This window comes from Hirundo rustica, chromosome W, assembly GCF_015227805.2.
Source record: "Hirundo rustica isolate bHirRus1 chromosome W, bHirRus1.pri.v3, whole genome shotgun sequence".
NCBI lineage: Eukaryota > Metazoa > Chordata > Aves > Passeriformes > Hirundinidae > Hirundo > Hirundo rustica.
The window spans coordinates 6870967-6887895 of NC_053487.1; the positions used below are offsets into that span (position 1 = coordinate 6870967).

The 16929-nt window shown below is 42.9% G+C and overlaps 1 protein-coding gene and 1 non-coding gene across 3 annotated transcripts; both read right to left on the bottom strand.

Moving 5' to 3' along the window:
* Positions 1-5909: 5909 nt before the first annotated feature.
* Positions 5910-16511, bottom strand: LOC120764927 (PABIR family member 2-like). Of its 2 annotated transcripts, none has more exons than XM_040089084.2 (10): positions 16357-16511; positions 15951-16029; positions 14601-14657; positions 14185-14228; positions 14052-14106; positions 13725-13826; positions 12381-12469; positions 11794-11855; positions 9487-9583; positions 5910-8434 (listed from the first exon to the last, which is right to left on the bottom strand). In XM_040089084.2, the coding sequence occupies exons 1-10, from the start codon at positions 16470-16472 to the stop codon at positions 8284-8286; spliced, it is 852 nt and encodes a 283-aa protein (XP_039945018.1). In that variant the 5' UTR covers positions 16473-16511; the 3' UTR covers positions 5910-8283. The 2 variants fall into 2 exon arrangements, with proteins under 2 accessions (XP_039945018.1, XP_039945017.1); XM_040089083.2 differs by having other exon boundaries at positions 11794-11858.
* LOC120765014 (small nucleolar RNA U109) lies at positions 8514-8661 on the bottom strand. The gene has a single exon (XR_005704344.1). It is a non-coding gene; the product is annotated as a small nucleolar RNA U109 (small nucleolar RNA).
* Positions 16512-16929: the final 418 nt, after the last annotated feature.

The window sequence follows — 16929 nt, forward strand, 5'->3', positions numbered from 1 at the left end:
GACATAGTGAGTGTACAAAGATCTGCATTAGTACTTTGCCTGTAGGTGGCTAATACCTCTGTAAGCATCCTTCTCCATTTGAGTTCCCATAACATATATTGTGAATCTGTAAGAATTATACTAGCAAAATTTTTAGTCATTTGGTGTGAATGTGTGTCCTTCTAAGGTACTTTTCAATAATTGTTTAAAGTATGGGGAACAAATACCACTGTCCTTTACTGCTTTTCTCAGTTCTTTAATCTCATGAGCTGGGATGGCGGCCCATGTGTTGGCACCGTTGGGCTGTTGACTGCGTAGTACAGGCATGGCTAAAGGATTTAGACTTTCTTCTTTGCAAATTTGGCGTCTCACTTCATGCCAGTCTGTTACTTGGATGTTATCAAAACTTTTCTGTGAGTTTTCAAATTTTGTGATTACTGCTGGCAAGTTATTAGGGCTGAGTGTCTCATTTTGGGGTGAAAAATTAGTTTCAAACGCTGGGGGGACCGTGGAGCTGTTTGGGAACCAAATTAGGCTTCCTTCTGAATTCCCCTCTATTGGAAGTGAAGGCTTATCTCCATTCTCAAGGGCAAGGTGGTTCCCTGTAACCTGTGTATTTATTGCAGCAGCTGCAGCGAGGGATGTATTCCACCCTCCCCCTTCTCGTTCCACGTTGTGTGATGTTGGCAGGGGCAGTGTGGAAGAATTGAGATGCAATGTAGTTGAGTTAGGTGGTCGAGGCGTGTAAGGCGTCAGCTCAGTGGGGTAGGCTAGGGGTTGCGGCTGCAACCCGGTGGTGTTAGGCGGCGCCGGTGGTAGCAGTGACAGCGGCTGTGGCGGGCGCGGCGGGATAGGCGGGTGCGGCTCCGTGGTGACATGCAGATGCGGTGTGGTAGCGCCCATAAGCATCGCAGCAGGGTCCGGCAGGAACGGTGGCGCGGGCGGAAGCGGCGGAGGAGGATACGGCTGCAAGGCGGAAGAGCCGGGTTGTGGCGAAACGAAACTCGTTATCGGCTGCTGTGGTGCCGTGGTTTGTTGAGGCGGCGGCAGTGGCATTGCAGGGATTGCGTGGGCGGCGGAGGGATACACTGTCTGTGATCCCGGAAGCGGCACGATGATTGGCTATCGCTGCGCGGGGTGGTATAGTTGGTCCGGGGGCAGCGGCAAGTGCGCATGCGTGGTCAGTGACGGTCGCCCGGGGTGATGCGGCATTATGGTGGACGGCAGAGGCGGAGGGCCTGCGTTCATCAGCATGGCTGCCGGGATGGCGGGGGCGGGAGGCGGCAGACTGGTCGTGAAGGCGGGTGGAGGCGGGGCTGCGGCATGTAGCAACTCGGGACCGGGAGGCTGTGGTGGAGGCAGCGCAGCACGGCACGGAACTCCGCCACCGAGCATTGGTGGCGGCGGAGCTGTAACAACCGGGGGTGCCACGAGAGGGGCAGGGGCCTGGGCCCAGGGCGCAGCGGCTGCACTGGGGGGGGGTTGCAGCCGGTAGTGCCGTAGGTGCGAGAGCACCGTGTGTGAGGAGCTGGGCCGCTGCAGCGGTGCGCACGGGGGGCAGGGGCGGGGCAGTGGGGACCGCGATGACGGCAGTGGGAGGTTCCGCGGTGATGGCAGGGGGGGCGGGGCGTCGGGAGCGGCAGTGGTGGGCGATGCCGTGGAGGCTTGTGAGACCGTGCGGGCCAGAGCGGCAAAGACGGGGGGGAGAAGCTGCGGGGTCTGATGGGGCAGGGGATATCTCGGGGTTGGGGGGCGGTGCCGCAGTGGGCAGCGGGACAGCGGGGGCCGCGTGGTCCGGCGGGGTGGTGGGGGGTGTGCACCATTGCAAGCCCGCGGATGAAGTAGGGCTTGGTAGAGCGGCTGCTGCAGGTGGTGCCCTTGCAGCAAATGTCTCTACAAGCGCCCTGCAAGCTGGGAGAAGCTTTGCGGTAGCCTTATCCCGGCAGGAGAGATTATTAAAAAGTTTCACACCGACTGTGTCCCAAAAGTCCTTGGTAAAGACAGCTGAACGGTCAGCATTTGGGAAATTGATTAAGGTCCATGCTATGAGATATTTTAGCTCTTGTTTTGGTAAGTTACTTGGGCTGGATTTTAGTAAAGGCTTGAGTCGCTTATAGAGATCTCTCTCTGGGACAGAGTAACTGTGCCCCATGATTAGACCGGTTCGTTGCTCACCTCTGTGATGCTGAGGCAAGTTTGTCCTTCAGAGCTCCGGCATAGGCGCTGGCCAGGCACCTTGGTCTGTGCTCAGGACAACGCAGCTGGGTCCCTCCTTAGAACAGCACTTTGTTCTCGGGACGCTGCAATTGGATCTCTGCCCAGAGCTCTGGTGCAGACACTGCCTGGCAACACTCATCCATGCTCAACCACGCCGCCGGGTCCTCCTAGGTTTTCGGTTAGGCACTGCTTAGAAATGCTTCCCAATGCTGGAGGGCTGCAGCGGAACAAACTTTAAAGAGCTTAGGTGCGAGTGCCACTCAGGAACGCTCACCTGTGCTCGACCACGCTGCAGGGTCCTCCAAGAGCTCAGGATAGGTGCTGCTTAGCAACGCTTCTGTATGCTGGAGGGCTGCAGTGGAACAACTTTAAAGAGACGTGGTTTTGTGCTGCCAGCAACGCTTGCCCATGCTCACCCACACAGTAGGGTCCTCGTAGAGCTAAGGTTAGGCGCTGCTCAGCAATGCCCCCTCGTGCTCAAGGGCTACCATGGAAAAACCTTTCAAGAGCTCCGGCTTTGCGCTGCTAGCAACGCTCTCCGTGCTCAAGACGTCTTTCAGGCATCTAAAACAGGCCGTTTTAGTTACTGTCCACAGAGAAGTCTCCCACAGGTGGAAAAGCTGAGTCAGCGTACCCCACGTTGGGCACCAATTATGAGAGAGATAGTGGGGATGGCGATGAAAGATCTCTGGAGTCCAGGGCAGCTCTTGAAACATGTGGTTTATTGCATAGTTCGTGAGTACAAGAGCTTTGCTTAAGCTGCCAGCCACAGCTAAAAGCGTGCCCGAGCCAAGAACCCTCAGTTCTTCTTACATCACATTATATCTCCTTCTGTGTTGAATATTCTAGTTTACACTAACTAACCAGTACAGGACACAAATGCTACAGAATTTACATACAGCCTATAGGAACTACTACATTACCATATTGCACTACATTCCAAACCCTAAAAGCTACTTTCTAGACTCCTTTTCCCTGCCACCTTGGCAGGGCCCCTCCCCCTTGGACCTTTGGCATCCTTTTGTCTGTTAGGGGTATTGCTCAATCAACAGGGATCTTGTCTTCAGCTAACTCAAACACTGTCTTCCGGCTTGGCATCCTACATCTCAAAGCTTGCTTTCATTTCTATTTCACTCATAGGTTTCATGCTGTTAGGATCTTTTGCCAAGCAATCATATTTGTAAGGTTTTCCCATTTCATCCTCTCCAACACTATTGCCTGTGTTTAGAGAAAGAGCCTGGTATCAAACCAGCCAAATTGGTTCATTAAAAATAGGCATTTCTTTGTTCTGTCTTTTCAGGGCTCATGTCTTTTAAATCCCCACAATCTTTTGTGATCATCCAAGCTAACATGCATTCTTTGTTAATAGCAAGAACCCACCTCCTCCCCATCTCCAAACTTTATAATGCAAGAACAACAAACCAAACTGCTCCAGGTTTAAAAAGAAAATGCTGGCCCTGGCATGCTAATCAAAGGCAAGAGTTAAACCAAATGGCTTTAAGATCTAAGAGCAAGTAATAAAAAACAGCTTGAAAGCAAAAAGGGTTTGGATTGAAATGAGAGACTTCTGCCAAGTGCCCACTCCACTCTAAAGGGATAGCTTTGAGGTGCGCAGGGACACTTTACAGTGGCTTCCGTGCCTTTGCATTTATAGGAACAGCAGCCCTGTCTGTGCAGCAGGAGGCAAACCCTGGCTTTCACCCTTAAACCAGCTCTGCAGCATAATTACTCCCTCAGAAAACAGACTTGCCCTAAAAATGATCTACTTCTGATTATAGCTTGATGACAAAGGTCCTTGTTGGGACCTTTGGGAATTAGATAACCAGCCCTTAAGGAAACCCAAACACCAAATCCCTGCCCTCTCCAAAACCAGTTGGAACTGAGGCAATGCTACTCCAATTCTGATGGGCAAGCACAGCTCCCTCTTTTTGGAGTGGATTAAGCAAAACAGCCCTAGACTTGCCCAAAAGGAGCCTTTTCCTCTAAGTCTGAACAGGGCAGACCCCTGTGAAACATCTCAGTTGTCTGAAAAAATGCATTTTTCCTTTGAAAATTAGCTGGGTAAGATTAACTCAAGGCTAAAACTCTTAATTTATAGTTAGAGGAGCAAGTCACTACTTCCTTCTCACTGGGTCTTCTGGTACCTCCAGTGACCCATCTTACACTGAATTTACTAAGGATTATTTAACAAGCCTCAAGAGAGACTTCTCAGTGATAGGCAAAGTTCCTTTCCATCTACTATGGACAGCTGCCATTCATGTAATAGCCTTGGAATACAAGGGGCAGTTTGTATAGCTCCAAAAATATTCCTTGGCCTTTACTCCAAAAAAGCAAATGCAACAGGCCTATGACTTAATGAAATTCTTGAACTCATGTTAATGCAAAGCTTTTTTATTATGAAGTTACCAGGAACGTTATATGCTGATGAAATTCCTTCCAGGAAAAACAAGTTCTCGTCTTTGTTGTCACACATTGTATTAGCAGGGTCCACAGATAAGAATGTGAATATTTGCAAAAAATAATTTCCCTAGGCCAGTCTATTGTGTTTGTGCACCAGAACCTCACTTCCAAATCTGCCTGAACCTACTCAAGTTCACCTCTGCAAACAGCTCCCAATGTGGACCTGCCTGGAGAAACATGCCAAGCTACAGCCTTGCATTTAAAATGTTTTTAGCATTTTGAGATGTTAAAATTAGTTCTCTATTTTTATCATGACATACAAAATAATTTTTTTAAAAATCCCGCTTTCGTCTTTTTATGCAGTATAGAGTTCCTCAAGCCTTTCAAGAATGAGTTTTCCAATAAAGTCTGCAGGATTCAGATTTCATTCTCACCCACTGACAGTTTAATTACTTTAATTGTAGGAGAAAGTATTTAATCACATACAGTCAGAAAAACAGCCCCTTAAATACAGGCTTTTGGGCCCACGATCCCCCAATTTGAAATTCAGTGATGGAGAATGAAACATGCACACTGTGATCCATTTCCTGATGCAGAACACTTGATATTATCAAAACAGAGTTCCACAGCTGACATACATTTTTCTAAACCATTGGTAAAATCCTCCCAGCATTTTAAGCCCATGAAATGAGGATTCAGTGTGCTCTGGTTATGATCTAAAGGCAGTGCTGGTCAATGAGCTGTACAAAGACCGTTGCTGTAATGCTGTGCTAATTAACATATTAAAAATAGTCCATCTAAAATGCTGCTTGAATTACACAGGTATTTGAACTTAGTTCTCAACTATTACAACATTAAAGGTAACACATCACTGTGATTCTCAGCAACAGATATGCACTAATGATCTCATAAAAAGGAAGTGAGGGAAAGACAGGAATTCTCACTCATCATGGCAATTCAGCAGAAATAAGTCTGGTGAAGTCATAAAAAAACCAGTTGTTAAATGTCAATAGTTATACATTAAAACTGACTACAAGCACCACCTGGCCTCTGGCCTTCTTTCCCAACTGGTATCTAATTCCCTCAGACAAGGCAGGTAACAAATCCAGAAATGCAACTTTTAGTTTTAGTCAGAGTATGCTACAGTATCAATGAACCACCTAAATCAGTGGCAACTCAAATGCAGTTAAGTGCAAGTATCAATAATCAGCATATCAGAAAACTTTGTTTCAAAATGAACAAGTTGTGTTAGGAGTGTGAAAGAGAACCTGGGCTTACCTTGGGCCTATTACACAGTGACATCCATTCATTCTGAAACAACAGACACGGCAAGTGTGTGCATTACGTATATATTTTATAAAAGAGCAATGTCTTTTACAAGACCTTCCAAGTGAGGAATAGCCAGAACACTACAAAAAACTGCTGTAACAAGAGTGACTATTTGTGCGCTCACTTTATGCAGCTTATATTCTAATGTTTACAGAGGTCAGCACTCAGGACTCTCCACTAACAAACAAATCTGGAATACATCAATTGTACAGATAAATCAGCAGAAATTAAGCAATAGCTATGGTCTTCTCAGGTTTAAGAAAGCATGCAATAGGTTCCCCCTCCTGCCATCCCTCATTCAGATTTCCAAATCACGGTACCAGTAAAAGCACGGTAGAAGGGAACTGGGGCACAGGTAACGGGGTTGGATATTATCACAGACTGTTTATCAATATTTTGCAAATGAAAAAGCAGCCTTCTTTAAGCACCAAGAAGGCAAAGAAGATACAGGCATGAATAAAAAAAATAATTGACTTAAGACATCAAAAATTCAAGAAATAGCATTGTGCATATACAAACAAAATTAACATTCAATACTGTAGAGCTCATTTAAAAATGGCACCAATGGACAGTATTTTACAATATGCACATTTATTTGAAGTGGGGAACTAATGCTCCACAGGTGGAAATGATCATACAAATATTAGTGCCACTGTTGGCCCATTCTGGTACTCCTTACAATTTAATGGAAACACTTTTAAAAATAATCTGGTATGTACATGTCTTCTGGATACCCAATGGCTTCTTCAGAACAGAAAAAAATATGGTTCTCCCCCTCCCCTTTTAACCAGACAGTATTGCCAGAGATTGTGCCCACATCTAAAGCACATAATCTTACTTTAAATTCAGTGCTATTTTCTTTCTGAAAGATCACAAGTACTTTTAGGTAACAAAAGCATTTATGTTACAAACATTCAAAAATGGAAGCTTATGATTCTGCTAGACAATGTTTCATATTAAATACAAACCAGCCAGCAATTACTGAACATAAAAAACTTATTCAATCATAAAAAAATACTATAATTCATCACCACAGCCTTTTTACAGTTATAAATAATAAATAGCATAACACAGTAGATTACAAACAGATTTATTTTGCCCCGTTATAGTCTTTAAAAAGTAAAATATCTGTTCCTACCTCAGACTGACCAAGGTACTGTATCAAGACTATTCAGAGCTCAAAGAGAACTCCTTCACCAAGCAATTTGCAGAGCTCGTATCCAATCCAAAGCTTTTCCTTAGAAATAGAACATTTTCTGAGCTGCTTGCTCTGCTCATGACCAACAAAGGGACAACTCTGCCCCAGCACCTCCACACCTTGGAAAGGAACACTAAAGGAAGCAGCACCACCGACAGACCTGGGTAAGCACTCTATAAACAAGCTGTACACAAAAGACTTTCCCCACCCACCCCTCTGGTTTACATTCCATCATTTTGTAACAATGTCCCCTAAGGCACAAAAATACTTATGACCTCAATGCCACAGGAGACATCGATGGTGCCATACATGGTTCTCCTACACAGTAGTTTAATTAACTTAGTTATCTGCACTGTGTGTCTTCGATTAAGGTGTGGATTAATTTTTCCTGGCCAAATCTTGCTGAATAATGACCTTATTTCATACAATCTGTAGGACAAATGTTCTGGGAAGAGAACTATGCAGCTAATTTAATCATGTTTGTAGAGTAGTATTATTTCTTCACTGATGGCAAAAGTGACAGTCATTAGTTATTTTGCTGTGGGGTTTTTAGTTTAATGTAATAGAGTGAGATTTCCACACCCAATGTGGTCTTCTGTAAATGAATTCATAAAAATGACTAGCAGCACTAAGAAAATAAAATAATTTTCTCCCTTCCATAAAGGAATTTGAGGCTAATGACTGGGAAAAAAAAAAAAAAAAAAAAAGGCAAGAATAATTTTACTCAATAGTAGAAGTGCCAGAGAATAAATTAGTATTTTCAAATCCTTCCAAACCAAGTTATTTCCCTAGACATAGTGACCATGATAATGATAGAAGTACATTCCTAAAAACTGCAACACTAATAGGTAGATACCTATTCCTGGAATCAAAAAGTATATGCAAGTTCCTGAAAGCAAAAGTTAGTATAATATCAGCAGACATCTTGTTTAAAAAATAAATTTGCAAAACCAGACATTAATATGGTCTACAATGTCCATTAAATGGATAAATTAAAAAAAAAAAAAAAATCACTGGAAAGTAGCTAAGGATTACAGTAACAACAATTTCTCCTTTTAATAAACCTCATATGAATGGTTCAAGGATCAGAGTTCATTTCTCTGTACGAGTGTACAGGAAGGGGACAGCACAGCCAGACACTGACTCAGGACTTGATAAAGTCACTTGGGTGAGAAATCATCCATCAGAATGAACGAGGAGCAGGAGTTGGAGCAAGTCACTGGAGACTCTGTGGTAATGCTGCCTTTAGTCAGGGAATCAGAAGAAGAGTCAACACTGCTGCTACTCCCATCGAGAATATCCGAAGATAGGCTGGGGAAAGGGAAAAAGGTCCTTTAGTGCAGGGGCATGAGGCTCTGAACAAAGCTGATGTGCTTCCCCCTTGGACAGGACTTGTAGAAGACCTATACTACCACTCAGTCTTTACTGCAAGACTGGCAGCCCTGAAAACTCCTTGTTTTCTGTAGCATGTTAGAGATATTCATGCTCCTCACAGGAATGAGGAGCAGAATTATTGGGGTTTTTTTTTTAACATGCAGGATAAATTATGAAGCTGAATTTAATCAGATGTGGAAAGGAGGTGACAACAAATAAATATAAAACCTTAAAAGTTTATAGTAAAGGAAAAATAATAAATTAATCAGCAATGCAGCAAAGATGTCATTAATTAGCTGGTATGCTCTAACACGGCACTACTCAAAGCAAGATCGAGACCTATTTTTCCTCACAGAATTCCTATGTTTGGATTTTGAAGTCTAGATACAAGATCCCAGAGGGCACATAAATTGATGCTTTTGCAATTTAGGGGGAAGCAACATGGAAAAAAACCATCTAGGCAGTTTCAAGTCTGTAGGTAAACTGAAATTACAGTAATAACAGCTGATATTTTTGAACACTTAGTATCTGACTCAAAACAAAAAAAAACCAAAAAAAACCCCTTGGTATTTTATGATTGTAATAAAGATAACTCTAAAAATCATGAACTTAGGGACAAGAACAATTAAGTACTCACACACATTTTCTAAGTATTTAGCAAAGTGCCACAGACACTGTATGATGACTGTCTACAACATATTGTAATGATGAAGCAAAGTAACTTTGCTTATGAATCAGCAGGGATTTTGTAACAATTATATTCAGTGTAAAAGCTTTGATACACAAAATCTAGGCTAGAGTCTGTTCAGGAAGAATGGATCAAAGGAGAAGGGCCATTGTTGTCACAGGACACTACCACAGGTTAGCTCCCATTAATACACATCTGCAAGATACATACAAAGTATTTGTTTCCTGGAAAAAAAAATAGAAAGATTGTGATAAATGCACATTCCCTGTTTTGGCATTTCAGGGCACACAAAATATTTTACCATGAGCTGAGATCTGTCAGATGTGTAACATCTGGAGAAAGCATGTTGGTTGTTCCTTGGAAAAGTCTCTTTGGCTGACTTTCAGTTTCCATTTCACCTAAGGAAAAGTGTAAATAATCAAACTCACTTGTGTCTCTGGAATATCCATTTAATATTTGTCTGCTGTAAGAGAGGTTTGACCTACAACACTCCAAGGTTGCATTTGTAACACAAGTTCTCTAATTCAGCCAACCAAGCACCTGGCTAAGACATTAATTTGGTGATAGCTGTTGTTAGACTATCCAGTCCATCCTTAGCTAAAACTTCAGCAGTATCTGAGGGGCTACAATGATCTCAAAGACATAAAACTTGCTACTTGTACTGCAATCAGACAAAATAATCTAAAGCAAGTTAATTACCACAACTTAGTTTTAAGTAAACAGCTGAGATGAGGTAACTGAAATAAGTCAAAATATGAAGTTTAAAATTGTGACTATGAAAATAAGAATGACAGCAGGGTTCAGTTTCACCCTCCCCTGTACAACGAATTCTGATGCACGGGTATACTTTTATAGGGAAGCTGAATGGAATAAATCTGTCATGTGGAAGCATTTCCACTTACTCATCCTGGAGAAGACTGTCTTTGTACCTGTAACCATCTACAGACATTAAGAGATTAAATATGATGGGGAGAATTCATGTAATCTGTTTAGTATAATCTGCTGTGAGAATGAGCTGGCTCACTAATAGCTGCTCTACAACACACATTTGAAAATATAATGAATTTGAAAATTAAAAAAAAAACCCTTGCACCTACAGTATATTTTCATTCTTACTTTGGGGAAAAAAAAAAAAAGCATGAAATGGCAATAATTTTTCTCGCTTTTACCTACACTTTGCAGTAGTTGCAGAGTCAGTTTGAAAACGTGACAGAGGTTAAGCATTATAGCAAACCAGTCTATACATTCTGCAACAGAATCACACTGCTACATGTTATAGAAGACTGGTAGCTTCCAAAATTTTCATTTCCTTTAGCACACAGGGATACATTCCTGTCTTAAGGCAAGGAATAATTGCTTCTAGCAAGCAGAATAGGCAAAAAACATTTATAAAATACTTGGTCTTGCAGAAAAATGAACAAAACATCAACTTAGGTAACACTTTTGCCCCTTAAATTTCACAGAGACAAATCTGCACTGCTACAACACATTGCAGAGTCCACCGATATTAATTCCCTATGGCAGCGAAAAGTTCTTCAGTTCATGGCTTTCCTTCTCGTACTATAAATCTACTGCTACAATTCAGAAAAAACAAGACCACGTATTTGGGAAAAGAAAGTAAGTTCATTTAAATGTAAGAAAAGGAAAACTTGTATCTCCACTTTGTAAAAGATGCTCCATGGGAGCACATGGATTTGGTGAGGAAAGGCCTGTCTCTCTACCTGCACTGCTTTTAAAATTTGTGTAAAGTGTAAGTGTGGATATTTATTCCTTATTGATCATTTAGCCTAATAAACTTTTGTTCAATTTTAGTGCCTCTAAAATTCACAGAAAATAAAAGCCAAGATAGAACTGACATCTATGAGAAAACTTCTCTCTCCTGTCAAATCAATATCAGTTAGACAATATTCTTTATCTGACAGGACAAGCAGTACTAAAAAAAAAGCCAAACAAACAGTAACTTTTCTCAAAGCCTAAATGTAAGTCTTGTACAATAAAACAACATTTTTGGTGCAGTTAAGAATGCCTAAGTTAAAAAAAATAATTAAAAAAAAAAGGCAGAAAGGATAAGCACAGCTAAAGGCATACTTTAAGAATATCTCATTCTTACAGTTCTACTACGGAGATTTGTTTGGGGATGTCACTTGAAAATCTCTAACATGCAACAGTTCCAGGAAAGAATGCATTTTCCCCCCTTCAGGAGGAAAGGGCACTGATCTATTCCATTTCTCTAAACACTCACCTTCTGAACTTTCAGAGTGAAAACATTCAGTACTAAGTTTAGAAGATACTGCATGATAAGCAACATTCCTAAGATGATCTGAAGGGTGTGCACTGTTCAGTGGTACTTGTAGGAATGTTATGAACATTCGTAAGCTCTGACATTTAATTTGATGTATAATAAAGTTTGCCTCTGTCAAGCAGTAGCTGTTTGTTAAGTTTTTTATTCCTGTGTTTTAGACTAGCTACTTTACATTGCATTTTTGAATTATGCCTGGCAAATTCCAGTTCACTGTGGATACAAGTACGTTATATTTACAGAATAAAAAAGTGTATCCAGCTAGAAAACGACATCCACATTAAAACATCTGGTAAGGTAAATACATACCTTTTCTTTTAATGGGGCCAAGAACACTGGGCCTGATACAGTTGATTGGACTTTGACTCCTCCTGCTGAAGAGAGAATACTGAGAGTCTGGCCTGTAAAGGTTCCAATTTGCATCAAATCAACACAACCACAGCATATGATGCATTCTTCAAAACTATTCCTGCACAACTGGAATTCTTGTGGAATCTAAATACATAGATAACAAATACAGACTGCGTAGTAGAGCAGATTATCTGCCACACGAAGTTGTAGTAGATTTTGTAAGGTTTTCTCCTTCCCTTAGTGAATCACATCCTCATTTCAATCCTTTTCTAAATTTTGTAGTGTATTTATATAGAAGTAATCTGCTGACAAAATTAATTTGAAATACCTGAGAACTTCCCCTCAAGTTACCAAGTCTAAAGTTGACACATGCTCTATAAGAGCACACACACATAGAACTGCCATTGGTAAAGGTCGAACTTTCAGAGCATTTTTATGTGACAATGCTTCAGCAGTTGTAAAACCGAAGTCTTTTAATGCCTTAACATCATCTTTAATTAATCTTTGGCTTAAATTCCAATGTTAGCACAACAGACAATCCTTACTTGCAGAATCGCCTTGTTGGACTGGGAATAGGGCTTGGAGGTAATCCATTACTGCTCACAAACATTTGCAATGATGGTGAAAAACATTGCTGCAAGAAGTTCAAATGAAGATAGTTCAGAATTTCCTTTAAAATACTCAGATGTTACACTCTACCCCCCCAAACAAACATCCCTTCTTCTATTCCCTTTTTATTCTTAAAGAAAAACTAGCAACAGATTACCAAATATAATCTTACAAGTATTAGATTTTAACTTACAAAAACATACTGGCCCATGCAATTCTGCTCAGATTAAGCTAAAATTGAAACCCACAAGAGAAGTAAAATTGAAATAGACACTGTTCTCTAAATAAGAGAATTGTTTCTGTTCTTTGTTACATTTAGAAACAGCAGTACAGTACTCAGGACTTACTTCAATCAAGGGGCTTGTTAAACAAGTTGAGTTTACTCAAAATACCTCTGACCTGAAAACTGACAATATTCCAGAGTAAAACAGGATATTTAGCTCTGTGCTTCTGCAACTAATTTGATCTTAGCCCATGAATGCTTCTAGCTAAACACAAAAATCTTTCTGTCAAGTTATCTGCTAGTGCTTTAGTCAGAATTCCAAAAGTACAGGACCAGCTGCCAGCATCAATGTTTTCCCAGGAACACATTTATCCAGCACTCATACATGGCTGTTACATGCACCAATCTGGGAGGAGCACACAGATTGCTCCTTTTTTGTACAAAAGCAGACTCACACAAGAGGGTGCAAACAAGGTCAAGCAGCCCATCTTCAAATCCAGGTGCCAGTTTCTCTGTGCTACATTTCAGTTTTCCAATCCTCACTGGAAAAGTAGTTTATCTAACATCCACCTCTTTCTCTGGCATCTTCCACCAGTTTTCAGTATGAGTTCAACACACCCAAGTCCTCCTTCAGAGTACATTTGTGCCTTCCTTTCCATAACTGATGGACACATTTTCATCTCTCACCACACAGATTTGCAGTCCAATTTTGGTGCTTCTTCCCCAGAGTCCCCCCACTTCTGCACCTGGAGATCTTATCCATGAATATTTTCATGACCTCTTCCAGCTTCCCTAGAACCAGATCCCCAACCCACCTGAACACTGCACAAACAGCAGTAACTGAAAACATCCTTAAACTCTGCAGGCTCCCAGATGGCAACCATTTGATTCTAAGAAACCAACAAAATACAGATTTGGCTTTTTTGGTGCTTGTTCGGTTGTGTTGTTCAGGGTTTTTTTAAACTATGGAACAATTTGTGAAGTTACAAATCTTGACAGTTCAGCTTGGTCTAGAATTCTGAAACATTGTCTCAGCTTGGTATTTCACTTATCCTACCTTTCCTATTCCTCTTGTAGGTGAAGGTGCAGGTGAAACTGGAATGAAGTCTATTCTCTTTGGGGAAAAAGATTTCTCAGACTTGTCCAAGTCATTGTCGCTCTGTGAATACAAGGTTTCAGACTTAACACTAGCAAGGACATTACCTTTAAATCCAAGGCACAACCTTCTAATGGAAAGTCACTGGGTCAAATGCACAAAGTAGCTAAAGCAGATGAGCTTAAATTCTTCTTAAATTATTTTCACAGTTAATTCTTCTCTTTCCCTTAAAATCGTCATTTCAGCGTAAAAGTAGAATTAAATAGGAAACATCTATAAAAAGATTACCAGGCTCAAGCTTTCCTCCCATGACTGGCTTATCTGCATTGCTGTCTGCACTTCCCTAGAACACAAAAAAACCCATCAGTAGCTACAAAGAGGATAACTGGCTATTTTATCACCTTCTTTCAGTAACAATCACCTTTCATGTGCTGCTTCTCTGTTCATTAAATCCACTCCTTCCTCCTGCAAGAGATAAATGTCATAAGTTTTTCTATAACATTTGATTCATCACAGGTACTTCAAATACCTGTGATTCCATTATTTGCCATCAGGATTGAAACATGAACAGCAGAACCACTACAGAAAGACAGGACAGCCACCAGTCCAGCTCACTTCTTCTCTTAAATTAAATACTTCTAAAATGCAAGAGATCTTAAACACAACAATAAGCCTTGCAAGGCTACTTCCCTGTTGAAATTAAGTATTAAGAAATATTCCGTTTTCTTTAGTACTTGAAAAATTCAATAGGAAAGAAACCCCCACTGTGCAAGTACTTCTATATCATATAGTACTTTTCATTCTGTTACTGAATACACAGATAAAAACTCCACTTACCCTTCTGATCTGATGAAGTCGGCTGCTAGGAATACGAATAGGAGATGATGACAAGAACTGGAAAAAAGTGACAGCCACAATGATTAAATTACACATAACTGCTTGCATACACATACCATCAGCTACATTCTTAGGGAGTTCAAAATGAGCCGCACAACTACATGTGGATGACTCAAACAATGTTGCAAAAAAGCAAACACTGACCTTCAAGAGAAAAGACTTGTTTTACCTCTCACAAATTCCTTGTTTCACTCAGGAAGTGGCATGGACCTGACTTGCAGGCAGATACTGCTCAGCATCTCAAGTACACAAATAGCTACAGATGCCACTTAGACAAGGGAGATACTACAAATGAAACTGTGATTGTTTACAGTCCCCCACTGCCCAGGATATGACAAACTCCTGTAGGGCACCTTACTCAACCAGCTGGCTATTGTAAAGGAGAAATCACAGTGCCTCAACTCAGTCTTGATCAACACTCCTTAAATCTTAACTTCTGCAATTTTTCAATTGTGTACAATTTTATGCATCTAATTTCTCTGGAACTCTAACATCACATATAAATGGGCCAACAGCTCCCACTCAGGATGGCCGTGTGTCCAATGTCACACCTACTGATGAGCTCCAAAATTCTGGATTCTTAAGAAATCTCACAACAGAAGACTTTGAATTAAAAATCCCTGTCACCTTTCCTGAACAGAAGACATAGAGGAAACTTATGTCAGAACTTTAATGCTTTGAGAACAGCAATATTTAATCTTTACTACCCTCAGACAAGACAGAAAAAATTCAGTGGAAGGAGCACATAAATCCTTCACCTGACAAGGAGAGAGTAGAAAAAAAGAAATGCAACATCGTTGAAAAGTTAAACAACTGCAGTAGTGTATACTACCAGACTTATAACAGAGAGCAACAAATAAATTCCTCTTCTTTCAGTGATTTTCTGAGGTCTACTGTTCTGCCTTTGTGATAAGAGAGCACTATATCAAACAGGTCAACAAAGAACCGTGACTCCCTCATCCATTTTCACAACAAAGTAAAACACCCTTTCAAGACTTTTAATTCTGACAGAATCTTACTCTTCTAACACAGTCAGGCTTAAGTTAACTTTAAAACTGGACTTAATATGGGGCGTCACATACAACATCAACTACTCTTTTCTTGGGGACACACAGTCAACACACCAGTATTATTTCATTATAGGTTGCAGTTAGAGGTGAAAAAATGCTTATTCTGCAGCTTGGAAACTTGCTAGGATACTTAGTGCAAATACAAATCAAATTTAACTTCATTTCTCAACTCCAATTATTCCTTGTTGTGTGTAAACATGACATGCTTAAGATTCCTCACCACTCCATGACGGCTCATAACTGTTGTGCTGTTCCTGCGAGTCCGCAACACGTAAGGCTGAAACACCTGGGAGTTGTCACTGCAGCGGGGAGAAAACAAAGTTGTATGAACAGCTTTTTTGGGTGCGCTTTACTTAAAGCTCCACAGTACTATGACACGCGCTGCAGCCTCCAGAGCGATGAAAACATTTTATTTGAACAGGAGCACTGCTGTCTCTGGGAGCACGGCGAGCACCTTCCGTGAGCCGAGGGGGGACAAGGGGGCACTGGCGGCCCCAGCCCCGCGGGGCAAGGGACACGATCCACAGGGTGCTGAGGGAGCGCCGGGCCTGGCCGAGGCCCGCGGCGAGGCCGGCGGGCAGCGGCGACCCCGGGGCTCGATGAGCCGAGCCCCCCGGGCCCCTCACCTGAGGCCGTGGATGAGCGGGGCGCTGTTCGACCGCCTCAGGCCACTGCCGTCGCCTGGGGCCGCGGCGATCCCCGGCGGCAGCTCCAGGTCCAGCTCCATCTTCTCCTGAGCCATCGCGGCGGCGGCGGCTCCGGCTCCTCCCGCCCCGCCGCGGCGCCCATTCACTGCCGGCGGCCGCCGCGGCTCCTCGGGCCGCCGCGGCTCCTCGGGCCGCCGCGGCTCCTCGGGCCGCCGCGGCTCCTCGGGCCGCCGCGGCTCCTCGGGCCGCCGCTGTCCCGGCCCTACAGGCCCCGCGGGCGGCGCCGCAGGCTCAGCCTGGGAGCGCGCCAGGCCCGGCGGGGGGGGCGGCCGCAGCAGTGCCGCATCCCGGGGGCGGCTCAGGGGCGGCCAATTCCTCCAGCAACTGCTGCCAGTGCCGCTGCCCGCGGTGACGGAGGGAGCGTTCCCACTGCGCCCGATGCTTCCCTCAGTGCCGACCGCGCTCCGCACCCACCACCGCCGCACACTGCGCATGCGCGAGGATAGGAGCGCAACACCGCCCGTCTCGCAAGGCGCATGCGCGATGGGTACA

What these genes read in the sequence shown, in the direction of transcription:
- LOC120764927 (XM_040089083.2), bottom strand. Translation starts at nt 16,472, where the DNA reads ATGGCTCAGGAGAAGATGGAGCTGGACCTGGAGCTGCCGCCGGGGATC. An exon ending in AGAGAAGCAGCACATGAAAG is followed by an intron (nt 14,107 to 14,184) that starts GTGATTGTTACT and finishes TTTGTGTTCTAG; the next exon opens with GGAAGTGCAGACAGCAATGC. An exon ending in CCAACAAGGCGATTCTGCAA is followed by an intron (nt 11,859 to 12,380) that starts GTAAGGATTGTC and finishes TTCTCTCTTCAG; the next exon opens with CAGGAGGAGTCAAAGTCCAA.